This window comes from Micrasema longulum, unplaced genomic scaffold, assembly GCF_059751315.1.
Source record: "Micrasema longulum isolate JH-2025_06_02 unplaced genomic scaffold, ASM5975131v1 h1tg002135l, whole genome shotgun sequence".
Classification (NCBI taxonomy): domain Eukaryota; kingdom Metazoa; phylum Arthropoda; class Insecta; order Trichoptera; family Brachycentridae; genus Micrasema; species Micrasema longulum.
In genome coordinates, this window is record NW_028279300.1 from 73,345 (window position 1) to 97,160 (window position 23,816).

Consider the following 23,816-nt stretch of genomic DNA (forward strand, 5'->3'; position numbering starts at 1 on the left):
TTATTGCTTGTTTGCTCACTTCGATTGCCATCAGTTGTTTATTTAAAAAACTGCTTATCCATCGTACATAAGAATACAATGAATCATATATTAATTATGGAATTGGCTAGTATTGTTGAATATAATATGGTAAAATAAATCATGGCACAGAATTTCATGACATTATTGAAAAATATGTCTATTTTATGAAGTGAAATGTAGAGCGTTTACCAAGCGTTTTCTAATATTTAAAGCAACGGCCTTAGGCGAAACGGCGCTTTAATTTCGAACAATTTCGAACAACTGTCAAATTTATTTTTGCCCCCCTCCTCCCCTTCTACCCCCTCTCCGGAATCTACCGAAATCTACCGATTTATTTTTCTGAATCTACTTTTTTTCGCATTATCGGGTCTGGCAACGCTGCCTACATCCTACATCGCTTTTTCTTTGCAGTCTTGCGTTAATCTGTGGTTGCTTGTATGGGTTTAAAAAAACGGCTTCTGTCTGTTTTTGTGTTTCTTTATCGCACACAAATGAATAAAATAAATATATCGCGCGATTTATTTTTAAAATGATGATCAATAGGCCAGAATTTACTATTGCGTATTTATTTTTTTGTGTCCTTTGTGCGGAATGCGTTGAGAAACGATTCAACGGTAAGTTAAATTATAACCTCAAAATGAAACAACTTTATTTATCACAAAACTATGAAACTTCTTTTTTTTAAAACCTGTTTTATGGTTTTTGTATTTCCTTATCGCTTCCTTTAAATATGTGCATGTAAGGTAATGAGGATTAATTTTATATTGAAAAGTTCAGTAAAATATCTGGTGTTTTCTTAAGATTTCTATTACAAGAGTATAAATTGTTCGTTTTACTTTAGTTTTCAAATTGGAAGGACCAACCAAAATTGAACGTGATTCTTCAAACATATTAGACATACATTGTTATATTGGGAAACCGAAAACCATTATAAATTTGTGGAAATCAGTCAAAGTAAGTATTTTTTTATATGCATTGTTTTTCACCTTGAAATGCATGTGAAACCTATCTTTATTCCTTTATGTAATTTAACGTATTTAAGCAATATTTTCAAATTAGATGATTTAACAAAATTAATTCTTCAATAGACCATTCTCGAAGTATAATAAAATGAGAAACAAGTTGTGGTTGAGCGGGGTTCATACTTTGAATAGTTATTTGATTATTGGTATCTAAATGATGTTTTTTGAACATCAAACAATTTTCACCGTCCATTCCATAAACAGTCTTAAGTATTGCTTGAAAGATCTTGATAATAAGCATTATCATCATTCCCTTCTCGCACCTAATGGTGCATAGGGCACTGCACTGATATTTTTTTGTTAAATGAAGATAAGATGACCAGTCTTACGCTTCAGATATCAGTTCAGGGACTATGAAATATTCTGGTGTGAAAACAGCCTTTTGAATATTTATTTATTTATTTTCCGGCATGGTTGACATGAAGTAAATACTTCATGTCAACCATGCCGGAAATCGAATCGGAAACCTCTTGCTTGGTAGGCAAATGCGCTGACCATTACACCACGAGGCCGACAGTAATAAGACTAATAAGCATACGGTTTGATATTATTGCACAAATTATTATCTAACTGTATGGATGCCCATGATATTTTTGCTCAGATTAACCTTAATGTACCTCACCGTAACTTGCGTACCAATGCTGTCTTTGCTGTGGGAAATTATAAAACCATCATCGGATTCTTTTTTCCTCTGCCAAGGATTCTCAGAACAGTGAATACAACTATATCTTCATTGCAGAGCTAAAAGCACCAGCGAAGCAATAGAATCGATGTTTAATACACTAAATTGTGTGTCAACATGGACAAAAGAGTATGGTTTACTTATATACTAAAACACCAATTATGTTTGCGGGTAGTCAAAGATTGCTTAGTAAGCTGGACATATCTTCACTTAATCCTCTTAATGTCAATGGTACCAATATTCAATACAGGAAATCCGTAAAAAATCTAGGAGTACTAATGGATGAACATCTCTGCTGGCGAGCTCATACTAATGAATTAAGCCGCAAAATATTTTTCAGTCTACACTCACTTAGAAGGTTGCAAAAATTCTTACCCATTAATACTAAATGCACTCTTGTACAAGCATTATTACTACCTATTCTAGATTACTCTGATGTTTCCATGACTGATTTAAGCTGTGAGCAATTCGATAAACTTGAACGACTTCAGAATACATGCATAAGGTACATTTTTGGTCTTAGGAAATATGACCACATTTCTGATTATCGTAGGCAATTGCAATGACTCAAAATTAGACAGCGGAGAGACTATCACTCCTTCTACATCTGTTCAATTTACTTCATAGTCTTAAATCTCCTATATACCTGCGTGAAAAATTTCAACGCTTATCAGTTCATGGTTTACCTCTTCGTTCTAATTCTCAAGGCACTCTCTTAATACCCATCCACAAACCTCATTACATGTGACTGTCAATGTGTTCCTACAGCAAAGGCAAGCATTCAAGAAGAAAGTGGTGTTGTCACTCCTGATTCGCGATGACACACTTGCCATGTCCGCCTAGATTATGCCATAATTATACCTTTGTAAATTTAAACAGACTTTAAGATTGTTTAGATTAAGTGTTATTATATAATATATAGTCAATAATGCCAATCTGTTAGGGCTTTCACAAGCCTGTTGATTGGCTTATAAAAAAAATATAAAAAATACAGTATTAAAAATATATGTTTTATGAAGTTAAAGTTCAAATAAGTATTTGTATGATAGTTTGGACTAAATAATTGAAGAAACTGTAATGGTAATACTTTCTGTGTGTGAAATAGAACCAGAATCCTGAACAAGTGTTTTTGATTCGATGGCTACTCTCGGGTAAAAATCCTGAAAAAGTTTATCAAGTGGAGATAAATCAGCCTCGTGGTGTAGTAGTTGGCGCGTTCGCCTACCATGCTGGAGGTTCTGGGCTCGATTCCTGGCAGGGTGGATGTGGAAAATTGGTTTTAAATGTGGTATTACACTGCAATATTACATTGGATTACTTGGACTGGCACCTGAAGTGTAAAACTTATACCTTACCTTCTGTGAATTTTTATTATTAGATATGCTGCAATTGTAGCACCAATTCAGTCCCTATGGACTACTGGTTGCCAATAGGGATATAGTAATGAAATTTATTATTAACCATTAAATAAATAAAAAAACTATCAATTCAGTTCAGTGCGGCGTTTATTACAAGTTAAGCATAGTATTATCATGATATGTTTGCAAAACAGTGAAAAAGATATACAAATAAGCAAACGTATTAGGCACTTTCTATTCTTACTAGGTATAGTAAATACCTGTTCTGAGGTAGACAGCATTTTCTTTTTTTTTTAAAACAAAATACATCATATTTCAATTATAGGAGTAGTCTAAAGATGATTAATACAAAATTGAATAATATATTCAAAAAATGTGTATAGAAAAATTGTAGAATAATTTTTCTTGCGTGTTACAATTTTTAGAAATAAAATATGTCCATTCTACTATATCGTCACCCTAACTTGTAAAAATAGCAAGTAGCATTTTTACAAGTTGACGTTTTCTGTTAGGACTATATGTGTGAAAAACTTGTATATTCGTACAGTGTTGCATTATTAAAAAAAGTAATGTTTCTACAATTTGTTACTGAAGTAAAAACTGTTTTTACTCTCCCCTGAACAAAAGTAAGTTTGGGATTTATGAGTTTTACAAGTTAGGGCGACGATATTATATTCCATAATATTTACAATATTTCGTATTTTACAGTTAATTTTGAACATCCCATCAGAAAGATTTACTCAGTATGAAGGATATACTCCTGAAGATGTCTGGAATGCCTATGTTAATGGGAAGTCTCTGTGGTCCGGCAGCTTTTTCTCATGGAAAAAATCACCAGGGTCCATTAGATTGGACCCTTTCAACACAACATGTATAGCTATCAAGACTGATGAGAAATATGCCCTTGAACTTGACGTACAAAGTACAGTTTTTTTTTCCTAAATATCAAATTCATTTTTATTTTGTGGTATGGTGTACTGGTTAGCGAAAGGTTCAGCACAGTCCTTGGATTAATATTAGAATATTTATTCTTTAGGTGTGAAAACCCTGTATGTATAAAAAATCTTCTATGTATTTGAAACCAATAGATATATACTGGAACCTCTTTTTATACAGGGATTACATTCCACACAGTAGTAAGGAAAAATGTGTATAAAAGTATGCAAAAAGAAGAACAATACTGGTTAGGTTTCTTTGTATAAAAATCAATACAGGATATAAAAAAAATACAACTTGACATTAAAATACTTTTAAATTTGGTACAAAGATTAACTATCTTATATCGTTGGGTTTCTGACACCAGTTAGTAACTAACATTTTCCTAGTTGTGAGATATTGCAGTTTTAAATTTTGATGCTCAATAGTTCAAATAAAGCCACAAGTTGAATATTACAAAATATTATTTGTTGTACTTATAAAATATGTCATATTTTTTTTGTATCACCTTTATTACCATCAATTTTGTCAAAAAATAAAAAATTGGTTACACTTACTAATTTTTGCCTGTCAATAATTTAACTTTCCAACTTTTGCTTGTCAATAATTTGACTTCAAAAATGGTTAAATGTAGATTACTTTTTTACTATCAACAATCCTCCGCATTTCAAAAGTATAATTGCTGTTTTTTTTTTATTATTTCAAAAATTTCAGTTTTGTAAGCGTTTATTAATTGACCGATCATGAATATAAATTTAAAAAAGAAAAAATTATTTAGCTAAGCTTTTTTTGTTCTTCAATCGTTATTTAATTATTTACTATCCGAATTATTTTCTCTAGGTTCTGGAACAGTGAATTCCACATTTTTGGCACAGGTTTTATTTACAAGATCGAATATTTTTAATTTTCTAAAACTAACTTTATCTGGAATAGAAATTTTAAATATTTATATGTTTTCTAATGTTTAAAATACTTTTAATGGGAACAGCAAAGAAAACACAAAATTCAAAAAATAAATTATAGACTAATGCCAGTTGGTAAGTTCTGCCATGTCAAATCCATAATAAGCGATAATGTCAGGCAAAATTAAGTAAGAGATGTTACAATTTACAATGTTTATCCAGACAATATTTCAACACCTGAGCACTAAACTCATTTTCTATTATGAAAAAAAGGTATTTTACATTTGTTAAATCAGTTAATAGCTTTTGCCAGACATAGACACAAGTTATTTGTTGCCAATTACGCGAAAATCTCATTTTTTTTAAATTTGTAGATACCACTTTTGCTAGAAACCCGATAATATTATATGCCAAGTTAGTAAAAGAGTGATGTAGGGCATTCCAATAATAAATACATATATTACTTGCACGCATTGTTAAATTAATTTTCAATATTTTTTTAAATAGAATTTTTGTGTTGTATAAAAAGAGGTTCCAGTGTATTATATTTTTTTTAATTGCCTTTGAAACCATTACACAAGAATTGCTATTCTAATTCGTGTGTATTCACATGAATCTGAAATTCCTGTCAAATGTAGAAAAATAATGCAATTTTTTTCTTCCGACAATAATATTATACAACAATATTTTCTCAATTCTTATCACTTAAACAACTAATCTGATTTTTCCAAATGTTTTTTAGATGTGGATTACAAAAAGCTTGGCCTCTTGGTGGCCGGGATGATTTTGTTCATCTATTCGCGATCTCTCGGGGAAAATGTCATGTTCTTTTACTTCAGTGGAATAACTCTTGGCATTTGTGCTTCATTTATGATCCTTGTTTACTTTCTGAGCAAAATGCTACCAGGTGTAAGTAACTATGAATATATTATTAAAATTGAAGTTAATGTTTACTAACTACATATACAAGAACAGTTTAATCTATGCCTATTTAGCATGAAATGTGATTAAAATTTAATTGTATTTGTAACTAATATGTAAAAGGCACTAAGTGCCGTTTATTTCAATAAAAAAAAAAAATTCCGAGAAATTTTCTAGGAGAAAACTCAACTACAGAGTTTTGGATGTCGGCATTGTGATCTGATGGTTGGCGCATTTGCCTACCATTCAAAAAGTCTCAGATTCAATTCTGGACATGGTTGACATAAAATATTGATCAAAAATATGTTTTTACGCTACAATATTTTATTGGTCCTGGACTGGCGCCTAATGTTTGAGAAATGCAATTGAAGTACCAGTACAGTGCCCTATGCACCATTAAGTATGGATTTGACAGAGAATATGCAAAAAAAAACATATTTTAGCATAGTTTGATACCCTTTCCGTTTTGGCAAACTGAGTTGGATTAAGAAATTTACAAATTTTTTGAAAAAAAAAAACATGTATTAAAATTTTGGAATCGATAATATATATAATAAGTTATGTAAAATTTATTTTGTAGAAACCGATTGTGTACAGCGCCATGATTGGAGGCTGGACACTGGGAGCATATGCCTTGCAACTTCTATGGTCTAATTTCCAACCTCTCCTCGTGACTCATCACACCTACGTAGCTTGGTATACACTCATCATGGGCTTTATTAGTTTTATAATCTGCTATAAAATGGGGCCGCCCAAAGACCAAAGAAATAAAAATCTCATCACTTGGACACTACAAGTAAGTGACGGAACATAATTTAAGTTGGTGAAGGTTCATTACATTTTTTTAAAGAGAAGGAAGAAAGTTGATACTTTTTAGTAAAATGCAGATATAAATGAAACTGGTTAAAGATTATTTCAAATTTTTGGAATAAAAAATATTCATGGGCCCCGATTACAGTGGGAAGTTAAAATTACACTGCTATACTAACAAGTCCAGTGAAATAGATAACTAAGAGGGCAACCAACCTTCAATTGATAGTGAAAATAAATAGGCCAGCCATTTTCAGCCAATTGATGACAATAAAGATTAGTGTTGGTAAAATTTAGAGTTTATTTATTTAAAATGAAAACTAAACTTACACGTAAACTGAATTTAAAGTTCAAAATTTATTGGTTGCAAAAAAAAAAAATTAATTGGATCCTGGTACATTTCACTTCAAAATACTTGTATGGCCTCCTCTGGTGGCCATCTATTTTACCTGTTGATTTAAAGCGTAGGTTCTCTACTTATTTCGCCCACCGCTCCGCTTTGAGAATGTAAAATTTTATAGAGCCCCCCAAAATGTTTTAACTTACCATCTGTTGCGCATCTTAAAAACAGCTATTTAAATTATCATCGGCATACGGGGTTAGAGAGCCGTTATAAATAAGAAAATAAGAACTAAATTAATTGTAGTTAGAAATATCAGGAAAATATCATTTGGCCCCTCTAGACTGCCACAACGCCCCTCAATTTCTCTGGGCATTGTACCGCCCCCCCTGAAAGCCTTCAGCACCCACAGGGGTTCTTTATCGCCCACATTGAGAAATACTGACTGAAAGTATTATGTATCTCTGAAAACAATAACTTATCCAATAAAAAAATATCTTCGTTTTTACTATTATTCATTTTATGTGTCAATTTTGCAGGCAGCTGGACTAACGCTAATGTATTTTAGTACAGAAGTAATAGAAGCATTTGGCATCATGGCCTCTTCCATTATCATCATAAAATGCATCCCTAATTCATGGATCAGTGGACTGAAAAAATATTGGTAATAATCTTTATTCAAAACATTGTTAAATGTTATCTATGTAATTATTATTTATGGTAAAATAAAAATAACCTTTCTAAAATGTTACCATGTTATTGTTTTATTTTAAATAAAGAATTTAGAAATGAGATTTACATAATAATTGTAGGAATACTCTTAAATAAATTCTATCTAATAATAATTACTTTTGAGTTTAAAAACCAATATTATTAGAGAAAACGGATCTGAGTATTCGTATAATTTATGTTTATCATATTTAGATATATAAAGTACCGTTTTTTATTTCAATTTAGTGAATGCAGGAACTTTTAAATACGTGATTGAAACAATTGATTGTTTGTCTTTTTGACATTTATCTGTGTAACTATTTGATAAATAACTATAAGTTGAATTAACTTGTTACTACATAATCAGCTAGTTGAATTATGTTTCATATAAAATAATGTTATTTTTTCAGGCGAATAAGAAATCCTCCCAAGCAGAAACTTTTGTCACAAGAAGAATATTATAAACAGGGTCAGATTGAGACACAGAAAGCGCTCGATGAACTGCGAGGATATTGTTCCAGTCCAGAATGTCCACAATGGAAATTAATGCTTAAATTGAAAAATCCAAAAAAGTAGGCATTTTTTTTTCTGGTACATAACCAAAGAATAGATTTTAAAATTTTATTGTTTCTTTATTTTTTACCAAAAAATCATACATCTTCATATCCTGACTTTCTAGAAAAAAAAACTGCATTGTAGGTATATATATTTTCAAATTAGTACACTACTTATAGACACACATGAATAAAAACAACATATCAGTTGGTGCGTATCTTTATCTGAAAAATTTTGGTGATCCCGTGTAAATTGGATTCATTTTGGCTACCATTGCAGGAGCCATATTAACCATATCACATAGTTTACTCTAAAAACGGCTCCCGGAACAGTAGCTGAAAAATCAGAACGAATCCAACCTACATCGTATCATACAAAAAAGACTAAACATTAGAGTGGGCCGATGATGTATGAAGTTTTTTTTTTTTTTAGATATCAAAGTGAAAGGGGTCTAAAAAGTTGTCTTTTGGATCGCATTGAAGTTTGAAGTTTATAACTGTCTGAACATTTTTTAATTATCTATATTGATAAAATTATTTTTTTGTTCGTAAAGATATAACTTAATCACATTACAAGCTCGAACACGTTTTAAAACAACCGAAGTGCAAAAAATTTACACTCCGCGGAACTGATTCCGTTGAGCGCCTGACTAAAATTGACGAAAACAATGGCACATTAAAACAATGCTACCCATTTATTACAAAACAAAGTGCAACTCACGCCCTTGGATGCTTATATAATAAGATTTAATGCAGATTATACAATTTAATTAGACTGATTTTCTTACTTAAATACGAAATGACAGCCGGTTTAGGGCAAAAAATTGACTTTTTCGAAAACTTCAAGCTCTGGTTGAGGGCCAAAAACTAGTATCAAATATTTTTTTATATATTTTTTGCATCCCGAGTAATCTAAAAGGCAACTTTTTAGTTTCATTTCAAAATTCGGAAAAAAAAACTATCCGCCCACCCTACTATATATACTAACATATCGATCATTTGCATGAAAACATGTCATTTTATAAAATCACGTTTTTTATCTTGTTTTCAAAAGTAACTCTTTCAAACCACTTCACATTTAACTTATTAAAAATCTTGGGACAGATCTTGCTTGGCAGGTCTAGTTATCAGTTTCTCCGACATCCTTCAAATGAAATATATTGATTTAGAAGAGGTGTCATTGAGGTGAAAACATGAAGTGATAATCTTAATCTGATAGAATATCTCTTCACTTCCTCTTTCAGTGCATTTCCTTGCAACTGTCCACCTCTTCAATATTGATTCAATATATAAATTTTACACCATTTTTGAATGTGAAAATATTACGATTTTATTAGAAGTTCATGAGGAACACCACATATAATATATAAATTACTCTCAATCAAGGTTAATATTTTTCTGTTAGCTTAAATGTATATTTTTTAATTCCTTTTTAGATTCGCTGATTTCATGGAGACCAGTGTTCATTTGTCAGACGAAGAAGTAAGCGATTATGATAATAGTGACATGGTTATTCGAAGAAGAAATATAACAAATCATAAAATAAATAACCATCGGGCAATTGGGGTCGTGAATGGGAACACTTTGGAAGTTAGTAGTGATAGCTCATTTAGTTCCGAAGATTATTAAGTGACAATGTTAAAACATCTGAGATTTATTGGATCTGTGTCTTTATAATGACAATGTCATGCTTATTGTTCTTGAAAATGTGTAATGATTTTAAAAGTGACTGAGTCTTAATTAGATTAATATTTTTTGTTAAAAATTCTTGATAATGCGCCATTGTAATTTAATAATTTATACTTTCTCGTAAACGATAAATTAAAATATGACCAATTATTTATCTTAGTATTGTATATTTACCAGTCTGAAGATGCCCATTAAGGGGTGAAAGCGCTAATTGATTATTTTTGTAAGTGTTTGTGTATTTCTGAGACTGATTTGGCTGTGCATCTTTTTTTGATGCACAATTTGTATTTATAATGTAATAAAATGTGCAGAATTTTAATTATTTATTGTGTCACTTATTACCCATGATTGAAATGTTTAATATTGACTACACATTTATGCACAAATATTTTTTTTCATTCATCGTTGCATATTAATTAACAAATTTTGTGTGATATTTGTATTGATAGTTTGAATCTTGAAATACCTAGTTTTAGTTGCTTATTAGTATGTTCCTTTATTTGTCAATGATTAGCTTAATTTCATATTAGTTTTAGTTATGAAGTACACATGATAAATTATTGAATTTTAGAATAATGTATTTTTAAGTCCTGTTCCTTTATTTGTCGACAAACGCAAACTAAAATATAACTGAAAGTATAAAATAAAATGTGTGTAAATTTGATTTATTTTGTAAATTAAAATAACAACAAAATATGATTAATAAAACTGCATAGTTAGTTTGTTAATATTGTATATTATGGTAAAAATATAAACATTGATAGAAAATATTGTTTTTTTTTTTATTATTAAAAGGCACATATTTAACCAGTGGAATCACATGAAGAGGTTTACATAATATTAGTAATGGTTATGTATTAAACAATGCATGAAGCATATGTTTTAATGAAAATAAATCATACATAATTAGGTACTAATAAAATTATATGTATTTGTTTATAAAAATTATAGATAACTAAGACTTTCAACGTCATGAATTATTTGAGTGTGTCCAAATCTTTGTATGCAAGTATTGGATTGTCCCTCCAGGGATGGTATTCTGAACGCAAAAGTGTGCATAGAAAACACATTTTTAAATCTAATCTATTACGTACTGAATACACGCTAACAGAGCGATCTCTTCATGCACAATTCCGTTTAGAGTACTAGCCCAGGGAGTTAATCAAGATTGATGGATATTTCAAAAGAGATGGAGAACGTTCTTGGAAAGGGGATAAAAAAAGTCTAGGCATTTATGAGGCTGAACACTCCTCTAGTGGAACGGAAGGCCTGTTGACTACTGCCAACAGGCCGGCTTCTCCTGAAGAGTTTTAAGTGGTTTCCTCTCCACATGAGCAAATGCTGAGAAGTTCCTGATTGGCCCACATTAGTATATGCCTCCTGATCCCAACAGTTTAGATAAATTGAAAGAAATTTAATTGCAGAAAAATCCACTTTTGAAATATAAACCTTGCATATTATAAGCAAGGTAAATAATAAAGCAACTCCCATATAAAAAATTATGAGGCTGACTTGTTAGGGTTCACAATTCTATACTTCGTTAAGTAAATTTTCACAAATCAGTAGCATTTCAAAACATAAAGTAATTATCGTATTGAATCACTTTGTATTTAACTATTTTTTAATTGAAATTTCTAATATAAATCTGAATGGTTCATCAACATAATAATTCCAATAATCTTTGTGGTAATAGATTTCAATACATTTTGGCGGCAATGGATTTGTTTTGATTGTGTGTAGTCTGCCTAACTAGGTAAAACCTCTTTTAAGGTATTATTCTTTTTTATATAATTATTTCTAGTATACAAACAATATTGAAACATTTTGAACAATGGATTTGTATCTATGCATGTATTTATATTATGCATTTGCTTTAACATCATTATTAGCTAACTTTCTCAATTATTGTAAATCAGACTGGATTTTATCATCCATTTTTGTGTTGGATATGATTTTTCACCTCACTATAAAAATAAATACTCGCTAAAAATAGTTTCTATTTCTTATCAACTGCATTCAATGCACTATAATAAAATTAATATGGCCACATAAACCCAAAATAAAATTGATTTGGGAAGCACGAATTAATATAACATGATCCATAGCACTGCTTAAAACAAGTGATACAAATCTATTCGATACATTGTTGTACATATCTAGAGCAAACAGTAATAACTTGTAGTGAAAGCAGTGGATTTGTACAAAAAATCTTATACACATATCTGTTAAACATTTCATTTGATTATCGAGATTAGTAATTATTCGATTAATAAATTATTTACCTCCACACAGAACATACAATGGTGGATATCTAGCACTATAAATGCTGTTATGTAATATGCATGGTCAACGATCTCCATTTTGTCATTGGCAATTGACCATGGATTCCCTTCTGCAGAATGTCGGCATTTAGTGCACGGTGACACGTAGATTTATCTTGCTCGGCTCGCTTTCTTGCTCTTATCAATAGTCTGAGGTGGTGGAGGGGGTTTTGCAGACAGGTGACGGTTGTAAAGGCTAAAAAAAATGTGAAAATCATACATTAATGTAATGTATTTATTTAGATAGTTGTAAAAAAGAAACAGAAACAACTAATTATAACTTACATTATACTCAATACATATAAAAATAATTTCAGTTACTATATTACAAGATATTAAATTCAGACGCATTATGTTTCCTAATTTTTTTTCATATTTTCCATTCTTTATTTGATTGAATTCTTTGAGCAACTTTGTATGCGTCATCTCTCTGTTTCTGAAGTTCACGCAAGGGTTGTTGTATTGGTTAGTTTTCTTAAATATAATTTTTTTAGTAGGCATAATATTGTCGATTACTTTCATCACAAAACAATATTCTCTATCATGTATTTCGCATATAGACGTTTCATTATTCTAATTTTCTTTTTGATGATCCATACTATTTTTTCTTTGCTGTAATTTTATTTCCGTCTCTTTTATTGCATGTTTTTTGACACCAATCTTCGAAGAGATCAAATAAAAATTTGAGGTCTTTATTATTTGGAGAATGACACACCGCTGCAAATGTTTGTTATAAATGTATTCTTAATTTGTATAACGAGCATCGTGAGTTTTGTTTCTTGCAGAACTTCATTTGAAATCATCTTGAAAGAAATTCTACTTTGACTACGATCATTACGCCTACTGTATGCCGGCTTAACGAATCACATCTGACAGTCAAGTATCCCGGAAACATTACTTCATTATTTGTTATTTCTTTAGTTACATATGTTTTACTAAGCATCAGCATACATACAATAATACTTTCAATTCTTTGCGATGAGCCAAAACACTTGAAGCAATCAATAAAAAATATTTTTGAAACCCTTTTTCACTCTAAGAATTCTATTTTCTATTCTCAGATATGATTCTCTTTTTAAAAACTGCACATTTCTTACTCCAAACCGGATGGTTAATTTTAAGTTGTAATTTCAGTCTTTCATTTGTGTATCTTTTGTAGACATCCTTATTTCGGGGGTTTTTACAAAGTTTTTCAATTTTTTAAATGTTCTATGGGCAATGCATAATAATAGGTGAAGTAAGATCAGTTAAAAACTAACCCTTGAATTATAAATTTATCTGTATTTGAAATTTAGAAAGTGGTATGTTTGCAAGCATTTATTATAATTTTCTTTAAGTCCCTTTTAAAAATATATTTATATGAATTATACATATATATATTTACTTGTTTACTTAGTGACAATATGCAATGCCGATTAGATTTTTTAAAAAAGCTCTACGAATAATGCTTATAACAAACAAATTTAGTCGGTCCCATCTTCCTCGTAATAACCACGTTCGGCTATTCAAATTAAAATATATTTTTTAAACTTACATGCGATAAGTCTCTGATCGTATATAATCCAACACATGAGAAGTTCCAAGTTTCAATTGGTCTTCGATAGGAGCCACCCAGGAGTTTCCTTCAATTCTGAGCATCGCTTTATTGCTGGCCAGGTCCAAATTACCTTTGGTAAAAGAAATTTACTATTAGAAATTAACCAAATTCACTGATTTATAGAAACATAGTTTATAAAATGTTATAACAAAATACTGTATTATTCATGATACTTATTTTTGTAACATACCAATTTCAGGCGGCAGTACGGTCAATCTGTTGGCTTGAAGATGCAATTCTCTTAGCCTTCCCAACTCCCCAATTTCAGCGGGCAATTCAATTAAATCGTTTTCACGAAGAGACAACTGAAAAACATAATTCAGTTTAACCCTTGTGTGGCTATGATGTCACATGAGTCTATATAGCATACGAGACTTAATATACAGGGTGGCCGGAGAAGTGACGTCCAAAGGTAAAATGTAGGTGCCTCATATTGAGGGGAATCCGAATCACCCCGTGTATTTTCAGCCATTTTGGGTAGTTTTTAATCAGATTTGTAACATAAATAAAAGCTACAAAAGTTTTGACCTAAAATAGAGAGTTTAAGTTCGAGCGAGTTAGTCTGAAACTTTCAACTTAAAATTAAAAATCTAAAAAGGGAATTCCTTAGTTCCTGAGTAACTTCAAGAACTGCGCTAGACTCTAAGCTTTTGTAATAATACAAAAAAGTAGTACTTAATAGGCCATTATTCGCTGAAATCAGCCTTTAAAGATACTGAGGTAGAAAATTCCTCAGTCATTCTCACCTTGTGTTTACTGCTACTTGTGTCGCCATTTTATCTCTAACAGTTTTTTTTTGTTAGTTTACACACTTTCTATCATAATTATCTTTGGGAATTGGAGGAACAGTGAAAATAATATTTCATGTTGCTGCAACGCGCTGTTCTATTGCAGTTTGACCTTTAATGTAACATGGCGTTTAGCACCATTTCTAGACAGTTTTTTAGCAGTCCTTTAATGAGGAAGTTTAATGCTCAACAATATTTTGAGTATGCCCAAATGTTTATGGACCAGGCTGGATTCCAGAGCCTTGGTTTCCATTTACCCTTTCCAAAAATATGTTCCTTCTCTGTTGCAATAAATACAATACAAACATTTAATTGTAAGGCAATATTTTTTTACAGTGATAATTCTATGGGCGGGGGGGGAACAACCGCATAAGTCAACTTATTAATTTTTAAAATTTATTTTCTCATCTTGTAGTATGCACCTATGTTCACGCGTGTTTCAAAACACGGAAGTCAAATAACGTTATTAAGGATAGTATTATCAATGTAATTTATCACACAAAATACATTTATTAGTTATCGGCTAAAAAAAGTTTTCTCAAAGAAGAACCTTTTATGCAGTCTTATTTAGGCATGTCTTATTTAAATGACGTTACATTGAAGAGTTATCACATGACTATGTATTCCTGATTATTAGCAATAATCCAATTCCTATAAGTATGGATAAAAAAAAGTTTTTTTTTTCAATATTAGATTTAATTCCAGAAATATCCTGAGACACAAAAGGCTGTCTCCTGAAAAGTAAGGCATTTTGACTTATGTAGTTGTTCTCCCCGCCCATAGAGTTATTTTTATGGGATTCGAAATAATTTTCAGCTTTTCAACTAATAGAAAAAATGATTTTAAAAATGAATAGATAATACTTACAATTTGTAAATTCTTCAAGTTGCCAATACCGGGTGGAAGATATTCAAAATCATTGTCACCAAGGTATAGAGCTCTTAAAGTTTCTGAAAAAATAAAAAAAACAATACTACTACCATGGAGTCATTTCCCTTCGGAGTAGACAGAGAGGATGGACCGCCACACGTCTATCCTGACATACATTCTTAGCTTCTTCTACATTCAAACATCTTGTCATACATACATGCCCTTCGGTTGTGTCTATGACATGACCAGACTTGAGATTTTGATTTATCTGATCACGCTGTGTCTTTCTTCGTCGTGCACGTCCTATGTTACCAATCATTCTCACCATATGTATCTTTATTTTATAAAAAAAATATATATATTTGCATTTTTATGATTCCCTAATATTAAATTTTGGGTACCATTATTATTTATATTCATTTTAAACCACTTTTTAAAACAGAATAAATTATGTATAAATTATTTTTGTGACTTTCAAGAAATCTTGTATGTTACGGACGTCAACCGAGCCCAGCAGCTCATAGTGGGGCTTTTATTACCTAATTAGAAAAGGGACCTTGGTATTTGCACCCCTGCGGCGTGACTGGTCGGCATACTCACACCTGCTATTATAGAACACCCCAGTGGGGAGGTGAAAGGGGCCACAAAAAAGAAGAAGAATCGTAATAAAACTTATTTTCATATACATAAACATTTTTTTTAAATGCAAGAAAGAGCTATCTTTTGGAAGAAATTGTTAATAAAATCGTCATCTTAGTGTTAAAAAAAATGACCCAAGAGAAAAAAAATCTAATGTCTTATTAAAAACAAAATTTATCATAAGCATTTGAAATTTGTAGTACCTACATAATATTCTTTAATTAATGCTCTACCACAAATTGTTATTCCATTTTCTAACATGGTTATTTACGATTAAAGAAAATGGTCCAAAAATTTAAATATTTATTGTAAATCATAAGAATGAAAATATTGACTTTTTCAACAATATTTTGAGTCTGTCCAAATTCCTCTAGATAAGAACTGGAACAAGCCAATGACGGGTCATAAGCCCTGTAAATGCCTAGACTCCCATATTACCTGCTATAAAATTTTCTTCATCTCTGTTATAATAAAATTAAAATAAAACAACTGTTTTTGAAAACTCATTTTTTATTTTTTCTACCAACCGGTTTATCCATCATTAAAAGAACAACATGACAAAACAATTTGACTTATGTTTAGATTTAATATTTAGTAGACACTGTTAAAATAAAATAGAATAAGATTCATTAATTCACCCTGATAAAGGAGCTTGCATAGCGTCGAAACTGGTAGAAGAAATAAAATAAAATAAGTGATTAAAAACACAGTTGTTTCATTTTAATTTTGATTATAACAAACAACCACAAAGTTAGTGCTTCAAAAAAAATATTTTTATTTTATAATATACATATTTTCAGAATGTTTCATGAATCCAGCCGAATAAACGTCAGTATTACGAGAAAAAGATTTATTTTTTGTCAATTATTCAACTTAAGGACACTAAAAGAAAACATCTCCTTTCTCTTCCTTAATCTCTCCTCCTTTCCTTTTTCCTCTTTCCTCTTTTTTCCTTTTCCCATTGAGTAATAGTTTTGATTTAAGGTAATTTATTACGTTTATTTCTATTTTTATATATCTTTAGCTTTTTAATATTTTTTCTATTGAATATGTTCTGTAACTTGAATTATAAAAATAAAACTTTTATTTTATTGGTTGGTTGGAAGAAATTGCCATTTGGCAATAAGCCCGCCAACGTACAATTAACATTATGTACAAAAAGTTCAATAAATAAATAAAAGAAAGTAAGTTAAATAACTGTAGCGTTTTTTTAAAAATGGACAAAACGTGTTGCAGGAAAAACAATCCATTTTGAAAAAAAAGCAACGGTTTAAGTTTTTTTAAACTTGATTTTTAGTAGAGCAACTAGCTTTAAGTCATTTTGTAAAAATTATGATATTGCAGTTCAGGTCTTTTTATCACGAAGACAACGAATATCTCGCTGAAAATTAGCAACAATATTTTCTATCTTCATAATAAAATTAAAAAAACGACTCACCCATCATGAAGAAATTCCCGGGAAGAGTGTTTTCATTGAGATTATTGTAGGTTAGGTCCAGGATCTCTAGGACGGGGAATGCTCCAAACCCTCGCGGGAGAGAGTCCAGCCTGTTGATGGACACATTGAGGATTCGGAGCTTCGGTAGCGAGGACAAGCTTACAGGAAGCTCTCGGATAAAGTTGTTGGAGAAATTTAAAATCTCCAAGTTTATCAGGTTGGCGAGACCAGGTGGGACCACTCCTATCTTGTTATGACTCAAACTAAGTCTCGTGATGTTCACCATATTCACTGAAAAGTATTATTTTTATTAATAAATTAGGAGTAGGCAACTATCAGCTGATATGTCCCTACCTTGTTATTCTGGTGAGCTTATTTCAGTCACTATATATGAGGCATCGGACCAGCGGAACTTAAGCAACATAAAAAGATAATGACAAAATGGCTTTCAAAAATTTATGAATTTTGTTTTTTTATATAAAATGACTAATATATGGTTAATGTTACGAGATTCAAACTTGGCGATTATATTTTGCTGGCAGAATATTTTTGTGAAACCTTAATTTAGTTACACAGATTTTTTTTGTTTATGAAGTTTCCAGCTTTAATATTGGCACTTAAGTCAACATGGCTTAAAACTTAAGATATATTTACATCTAACTACATACTCGGATTAAACTGATGTCAATGTCCCTTAAACTCCCGTGGCTCTCAGCGCCTCATATGTCTGATTTGTTTTTTAATGTGTTAACAGATGTCGCTGTAACTATTTCTTGGGGCAGACAATTACACGCATCTATAGATCTGTTATCGATAAAATGTTTAGCTGGATTGAGGTTGAACTTTGACTTCCCTAATTTCATCCAATGTCCTCCATACATTTAATAATTGAAAATTACTTTTAGGTGATTTTTAGAAGGTGAAATAATTAGGAAGTATCTCATCTACATCAATAAAGATTCAGATTTTTTCAAGAGTTAACAAATGGAAGGATCGAAAAAATATGTAAGTTATAAGTAGAGAATGGTGAATATAATACAGAATTGTAGGATTTTGCTTGTCAATGCGGGGCTGTCCTACCCCAGTTGGAGGTGACATAAGAAAATGACATTATGCTTCAGTGAGTATTAATTACATGTTCAATAATATAATACAGAATCGGTAATGGAAAGCGAGAGTTACTGACTGATAAACTGACTGTTTACTGACTAAGTATCTTTTACTGACTTCTTGCAGTAAAGGTTTGACAACCTTTATAATAAAATCTTCTTCTTGGGTTATCCCCGATTACTAGACTATGTAGTTTTTATCAGGTCATGGTAAATTTCATAAAAAATTATTTGTTTCCAATATTGTTGACCCCCTTCGTGCTGCTGCGGATATTCTAATCATTTTTCTGAACACATCCTGTGGTTTTGTCCCTTTACCCCTTTCTATGATTACTGAATGGAGCTTTTCACTACTATAAGTGGTCTTGTTATAGGTCCTGTCGGATATACAGATCTGGTGGCTTTTAAAAAGAATTTCAAGGCTTTTAAAAAGTTTTGTAATCATTTCGGAGAATTGATCATGTCCAATCAATTTAATCCCTGTCAGTAAAGAATTCACTTCTCTCTTTTTTTAATCCAATGAAGTATATATTATGTACCTCTGAATTATCTTCTTTCAGCACAAAGATGCTAAGGCTAACAGATTACAGAGAGCTTCTCCAGGCAGCTTTTCTCGTTTGGCAACGAGCAAATATTTTGTGTATGTGGGCACCGCCAAGGAGACTTTTGTCCTAAGATGCGGTGTGCGGTATGTGGTGGGCAAGCAAGCTTTTATAATAGCCGTCCCTGTTTTTCTCTCTTTCCGAGGGGGGAAATGAGGTAATCTTCTATTTCTCTGACTGTCAGCAATTTGTCTTCATGCTAGGGAATCAGTATTTTGGATACTTTGTTGTTTACATAAAGGAAATGTAAATTCACCTTCTGCACTGTCCTTAAGACGACAGTAGGTCAAGCGACAGAGGGCATTTGTTTCCAAGCTAGTCTCATAGTTTTAATAATAATATTTTTCTAATTTATATATAGCTATTTTTGAGAAGAATCGTCTCAAGGATGCTTTACTTCTTCACTTAAACTTACTTCTGACTTAAGCCTACACTACATATTAAACTTTTTGATTTTAAATTTGAGGGTACGATCAACTAAAGAAGTGGGATCTCAGATGAGATATGAACCGACTGGGACTGTCGATAATTCGCTAGTGTGAAGGCAATTGGTTTCAGGCACAAGGGCCGGCTACGGAAAAATCACTATCTCCAAACTTAGTGTTTGAGCAACGCAGCAGTTCGACAAGTTTTCCTCTGCCTGAACCAAATACTGACCTACGAGTAGATTTACTTTGACATGTATTTTCCCTAATATAGACGTCCAATATATTTATTCGAGCCATTTCATGAAGGGATTTGCACTATCCAGCACAGCATATATTCGTTTCTTTCTGGGCTTTTTAACCAGTGCAACTCCAATCAGTATTGTTCGATGATAAGTCATTAGCTCAATAAATGTTCTTAAACTGCGGAAAAGAACTTTCGTTTTATATTATAAGAGATAACTCTTATATTCAACAATGCTCATTTGATTAATAGAAATATCAAAAAGGTATGACTTCATAATGTAATAAAACTGTGATAAGGCCAATCCAATATATCAAAGTATTATTTTTTGTACATTCCTACACCTACATAAACAAGTTAAAAAGATTACATTTAAAAGAAAGATTATCAGTCATTATCAAGTTTTACACAACCATATTTGTGTATTACAGATTTAAAGAGCATCAAATCTGTACTTGATTTTTGGTAAATATTTAGTAAAAACTACAAATTAAACCATCGCAGGTTATTTTTAGATAATATGTCATAACATCATTGATGAAGGGCAGGTCCCGCCCACAATTCAAATCAAAACAAGATTCCTTATTTGGTCATAAAGAGCAATCAGATGCAGCTGTTCAAAAAAACTCACATAGTCCAGGCAATTCCTCAAAGTTTGAAATCCCTCTATCCACCAAATCCAACTCAGGATTGGAATTTTCCTTGGCTTCATCGAGAGTTTTCTTAGCTTTTGACATCTTGCTCGAATTCGGAATACAGGAAACTGGAGCCTGCATGTTATGCGCAGACGCAACGTCAAAAAAAAAACAACAGTGGCTGTCAAATAAAATAGAAGAAGAAAAAATATTTTTCCTTGATTAATATATTTTTTGCATCTAGAAACACTATCCTCGAATAATAGTCTATGGCCGTTATAAACATATTATGAAAATTAATCTGTTTTACATTTAGTTTGCCTATGGAATTCGTGCTACCCGTGAATTTGTTTTGTCAGTCTCGAATTCTCAATCATATTAAATCTGTATTGAGAGCGTAGTGGTCGTGTGATATAGTAAAAGTAAAATGATTGACCGGGAGATATTTGCTCTCCCGTTATTAATATTAGTTATATTTAGTTCGCAGTGCTTGTGCGAAAGACATGGCTTTGCCTCGCATACATTGCATTTGTACAAATCTGACGTAAAGCATGACAAGCGACATGTAGCAGTTTTTGATAGAAGTGATTTTGACGCCGGTATCAATGATGATTTATATCATTCGCGATCTAAAAGAGACGCTCCTTCCAACCCCGGTGGAAACAACATAACCACCCAGGTAATAAACTGTTTCCTTATTCAATTATCACAGTTATTGTACTTGACGTTTGGTATATTATGCTGGTACTTGTATTGTTGTCACATTAGCTGCGCTGTTGGAGCCTGTCAAAATGGATTATTAATAGATTGATATTTGCGTTGTTTGTTATTTTTCTTTGTTATGATGGGTCACGTGAATGTTAAGATGACTAATGTAAAAAATCGTGTGTAATTTTGTAATAATTTTTATCTTATCTTTAAACAAAGAACAATATTTTTTGCATTTCTATAATTTATTACGCATACTTACCGATTCTCAGCATTGTTTTTTTATTGGTGAATTTACTTGCACTTTAAATATTTGGTGCAAATAATTTTCGTTGTAAACATAACATCTGGTCAAATAAGTGCCTTTGATTTGAAATGAAATATTCTCGCTTTTATTTCAAAAATGAATGATGTTTAACATTTTATTATCTAGCAGTAAACCTTCATAATTAGCTTGTAATAAAATTAATTAAAATTGAGGAGAGATAATGAAAAATAATGAGGAATTAAATCATTGGAACCTCTTATAGAAAAATACAGAAATGAAAAAAGTATTCTTCAACGTTAGCAATGCGTAATAATATAAATGTACTATTCGTTCTTGGAATTACCTACTTAGATCTTTTACTTGCTAGGCGCAGAGAGGTATGTGCTCATAGAAGACGATAGTGAATAATCTTTGTTACGATTTTTCAAAGTATTTTTTTTAAACCCCTGCATGATTTTTACATTAGGGAAACCAATCCACTATTGTTCTTTTTTTAGTATTCTTTTGTTTTTACTGTTTTTTTTTTTTAAAAAGAGGTTCCATTGTAATAATTAAGTGATATATTTTCCTGTCAGAAAGGTTATTTATTTATATGTGTCTTTTTTAAAATCTGTTAATTAACTATTAATCTAAGACAATTTTTTATGTCGCATTATCAGCGCAATGATTTTTGAAAGTTTTGTATTTCTGAAATAACTCCGAGTGTGACATCAGAGGTTCTTCTCTGTCAGTTCTTCCTATTGATTTGTTTAGGGTAAGCTTACCGGATATCCTTCATAGCTCTCATTTCATTGGTTAGTTCATACGAACCAGTGACGTCGTTCAAAGTAGTGCGTTTTTATTAAAATATTTTTATTTTTCATACATTTTCAAGAAACTTTGGCCTACAATTTAATGCTCCAATTTTTACCGCACGCAAGAAATCATTTTTGTATCCAATTCTCCATAGGGCTGAAGCGCCTCATTGAAATCAATGAATTTATCTTGCCAGTATTATGTTATTAGATTCTCATTCTAGCTTATGCTCCAAACAAATATTTTTATTACTGAACCTCTCACCGGTGATACAGCAGTCACTTTAATCTTATTTAACCCTTCTTATTGGCTACCAACATAATCATAACTATGTTTGATTTAATCCATAAATTACCTAAGTAGGTACTTGTTTGATTTATTGTATTGATCTTTTAGCACTTTTGTTGACATAGGTGCTACCAAATTAAATAAATAATTACCGATGTCTGGCTTTTACTCTGCCAAAGAATCGCAAAAGGAAAAATAATAGTCTCAAAATAATTGTTTGTAAATTAAAAATTGATATTGTCCCAAATATTTCTCTTTACAACCAAATTCGGTAGAATACTTTAATTATGTAGGTACAAGATACATTGCGTGTTTGTTGAATAACTGTTTAATTTTATAAATGTAATATTATTTGATGTAATAACTTATATTTATATATAAGTTATTAATTTAAAAAAACTTTGTCCATCTAGAATTGTCAGTACATTATTTAAATTAAAAAAGTAATATTATTTATTTAATTATACCGCCAATTCCCATTTTAATTATTTATTTCAAATCTTTTAATAATATTTTGATAAATGTTTTTAAGTAAACTTTTTTTAATACATTCTCATTTTTTAATTTTATATTTCACTTCTGATTAGACCATAGTTGATGGTTTGAAGTAAATCTTATTTGACTAATTTTCTGGTACACTTGTTGCGGACTGTTTTTTTTTTACTGGGACACAATATCTCTTTTTTTAAAATGGTTTAAAATTTATTTATTTAAACACATTATATACATATACAGTTTACATACATATGCATAAGGTTGGGCATATTCTTTTGGACTGATGACTATAATTGTCATTTCCTAAATAAAATACTATTTTGACGGCTATAGCCGGCATAACTATGAATGCATTATTAACTGCATATGTTAATGATAAAGCGGACTGTATTATTTTTCTAAAATCGCATCATTTGTAAGAGGTTAGAATATTTGAGGAAAGGAGCATGTGAGTGGACCTACGTTCAATGTGATAATGATGCACTGTTCTTCATTACTGGCACACTGTATGATGAAAGTTAGTAAGGTTATAAACCAGGAATAGTATCAATAAAAATGCTGTTTTGTACTAAATAGCGCTTGGTGTCAATTACTTATGATAATTTATTTATTTATTCATTTCAAATTACATTTGTAAACATACATATA

At 31.0% G+C, this 23,816-nt stretch overlaps 3 protein-coding genes across 3 annotated transcripts in view; 2 read left to right on the forward strand and 1 right to left on the reverse strand.

Moving 5' to 3' along the window:
• The first annotated feature begins 428 nt into the window (after nucleotides 1-428).
• On the forward strand, nucleotides 429-10,714 carry Nemp (Nuclear envelope integral membrane protein). Its single transcript, XM_088239334.1, has 8 exons — nucleotides 429-635; nucleotides 863-975; nucleotides 3,792-4,005; nucleotides 5,664-5,830; nucleotides 6,423-6,638; nucleotides 7,532-7,656; nucleotides 8,114-8,275; nucleotides 9,694-10,714. Exons 1-8 carry the CDS (start codon nucleotides 551-553, stop codon nucleotides 9,884-9,886), a joined length of 1,275 nt encoding a protein of 424 aa, XP_088095460.1. The 5' UTR covers nucleotides 429-550; the 3' UTR covers nucleotides 9,887-10,714.
• ics (ras suppressor protein 1) lies at nucleotides 10,592-20,788 on the reverse strand. Its single transcript, XM_088239337.1, has 6 exons — nucleotides 20,611-20,788; nucleotides 17,600-17,890; nucleotides 15,520-15,602; nucleotides 14,055-14,169; nucleotides 13,802-13,934; nucleotides 10,592-12,463 (listed from the first exon to the last, which is right to left on the reverse strand). The coding sequence occupies exons 1-6, from the start codon at nucleotides 20,753-20,755 to the stop codon at nucleotides 12,379-12,381; spliced, it is 852 nt and encodes a 283-aa protein (XP_088095463.1). The 5' UTR covers nucleotides 20,756-20,788; the 3' UTR covers nucleotides 10,592-12,378.
• Nucleotides 20,789-20,989: 201 nt separating this feature from the next.
• LOC148272964 (sortilin-related receptor-like) overlaps nucleotides 20,990-23,816 on the forward strand; it is a 51,874-nt gene continuing 49,047 nt past the window's right edge. Inside the window, 1 exon segment of the mRNA XM_088239331.1 lies at nucleotides 20,990-21,293. Within this exon segment, the coding sequence (XP_088095457.1) occupies nucleotides 21,042-21,293 (252 nt within the window). The 5' untranslated portion in view covers nucleotides 20,990-21,041.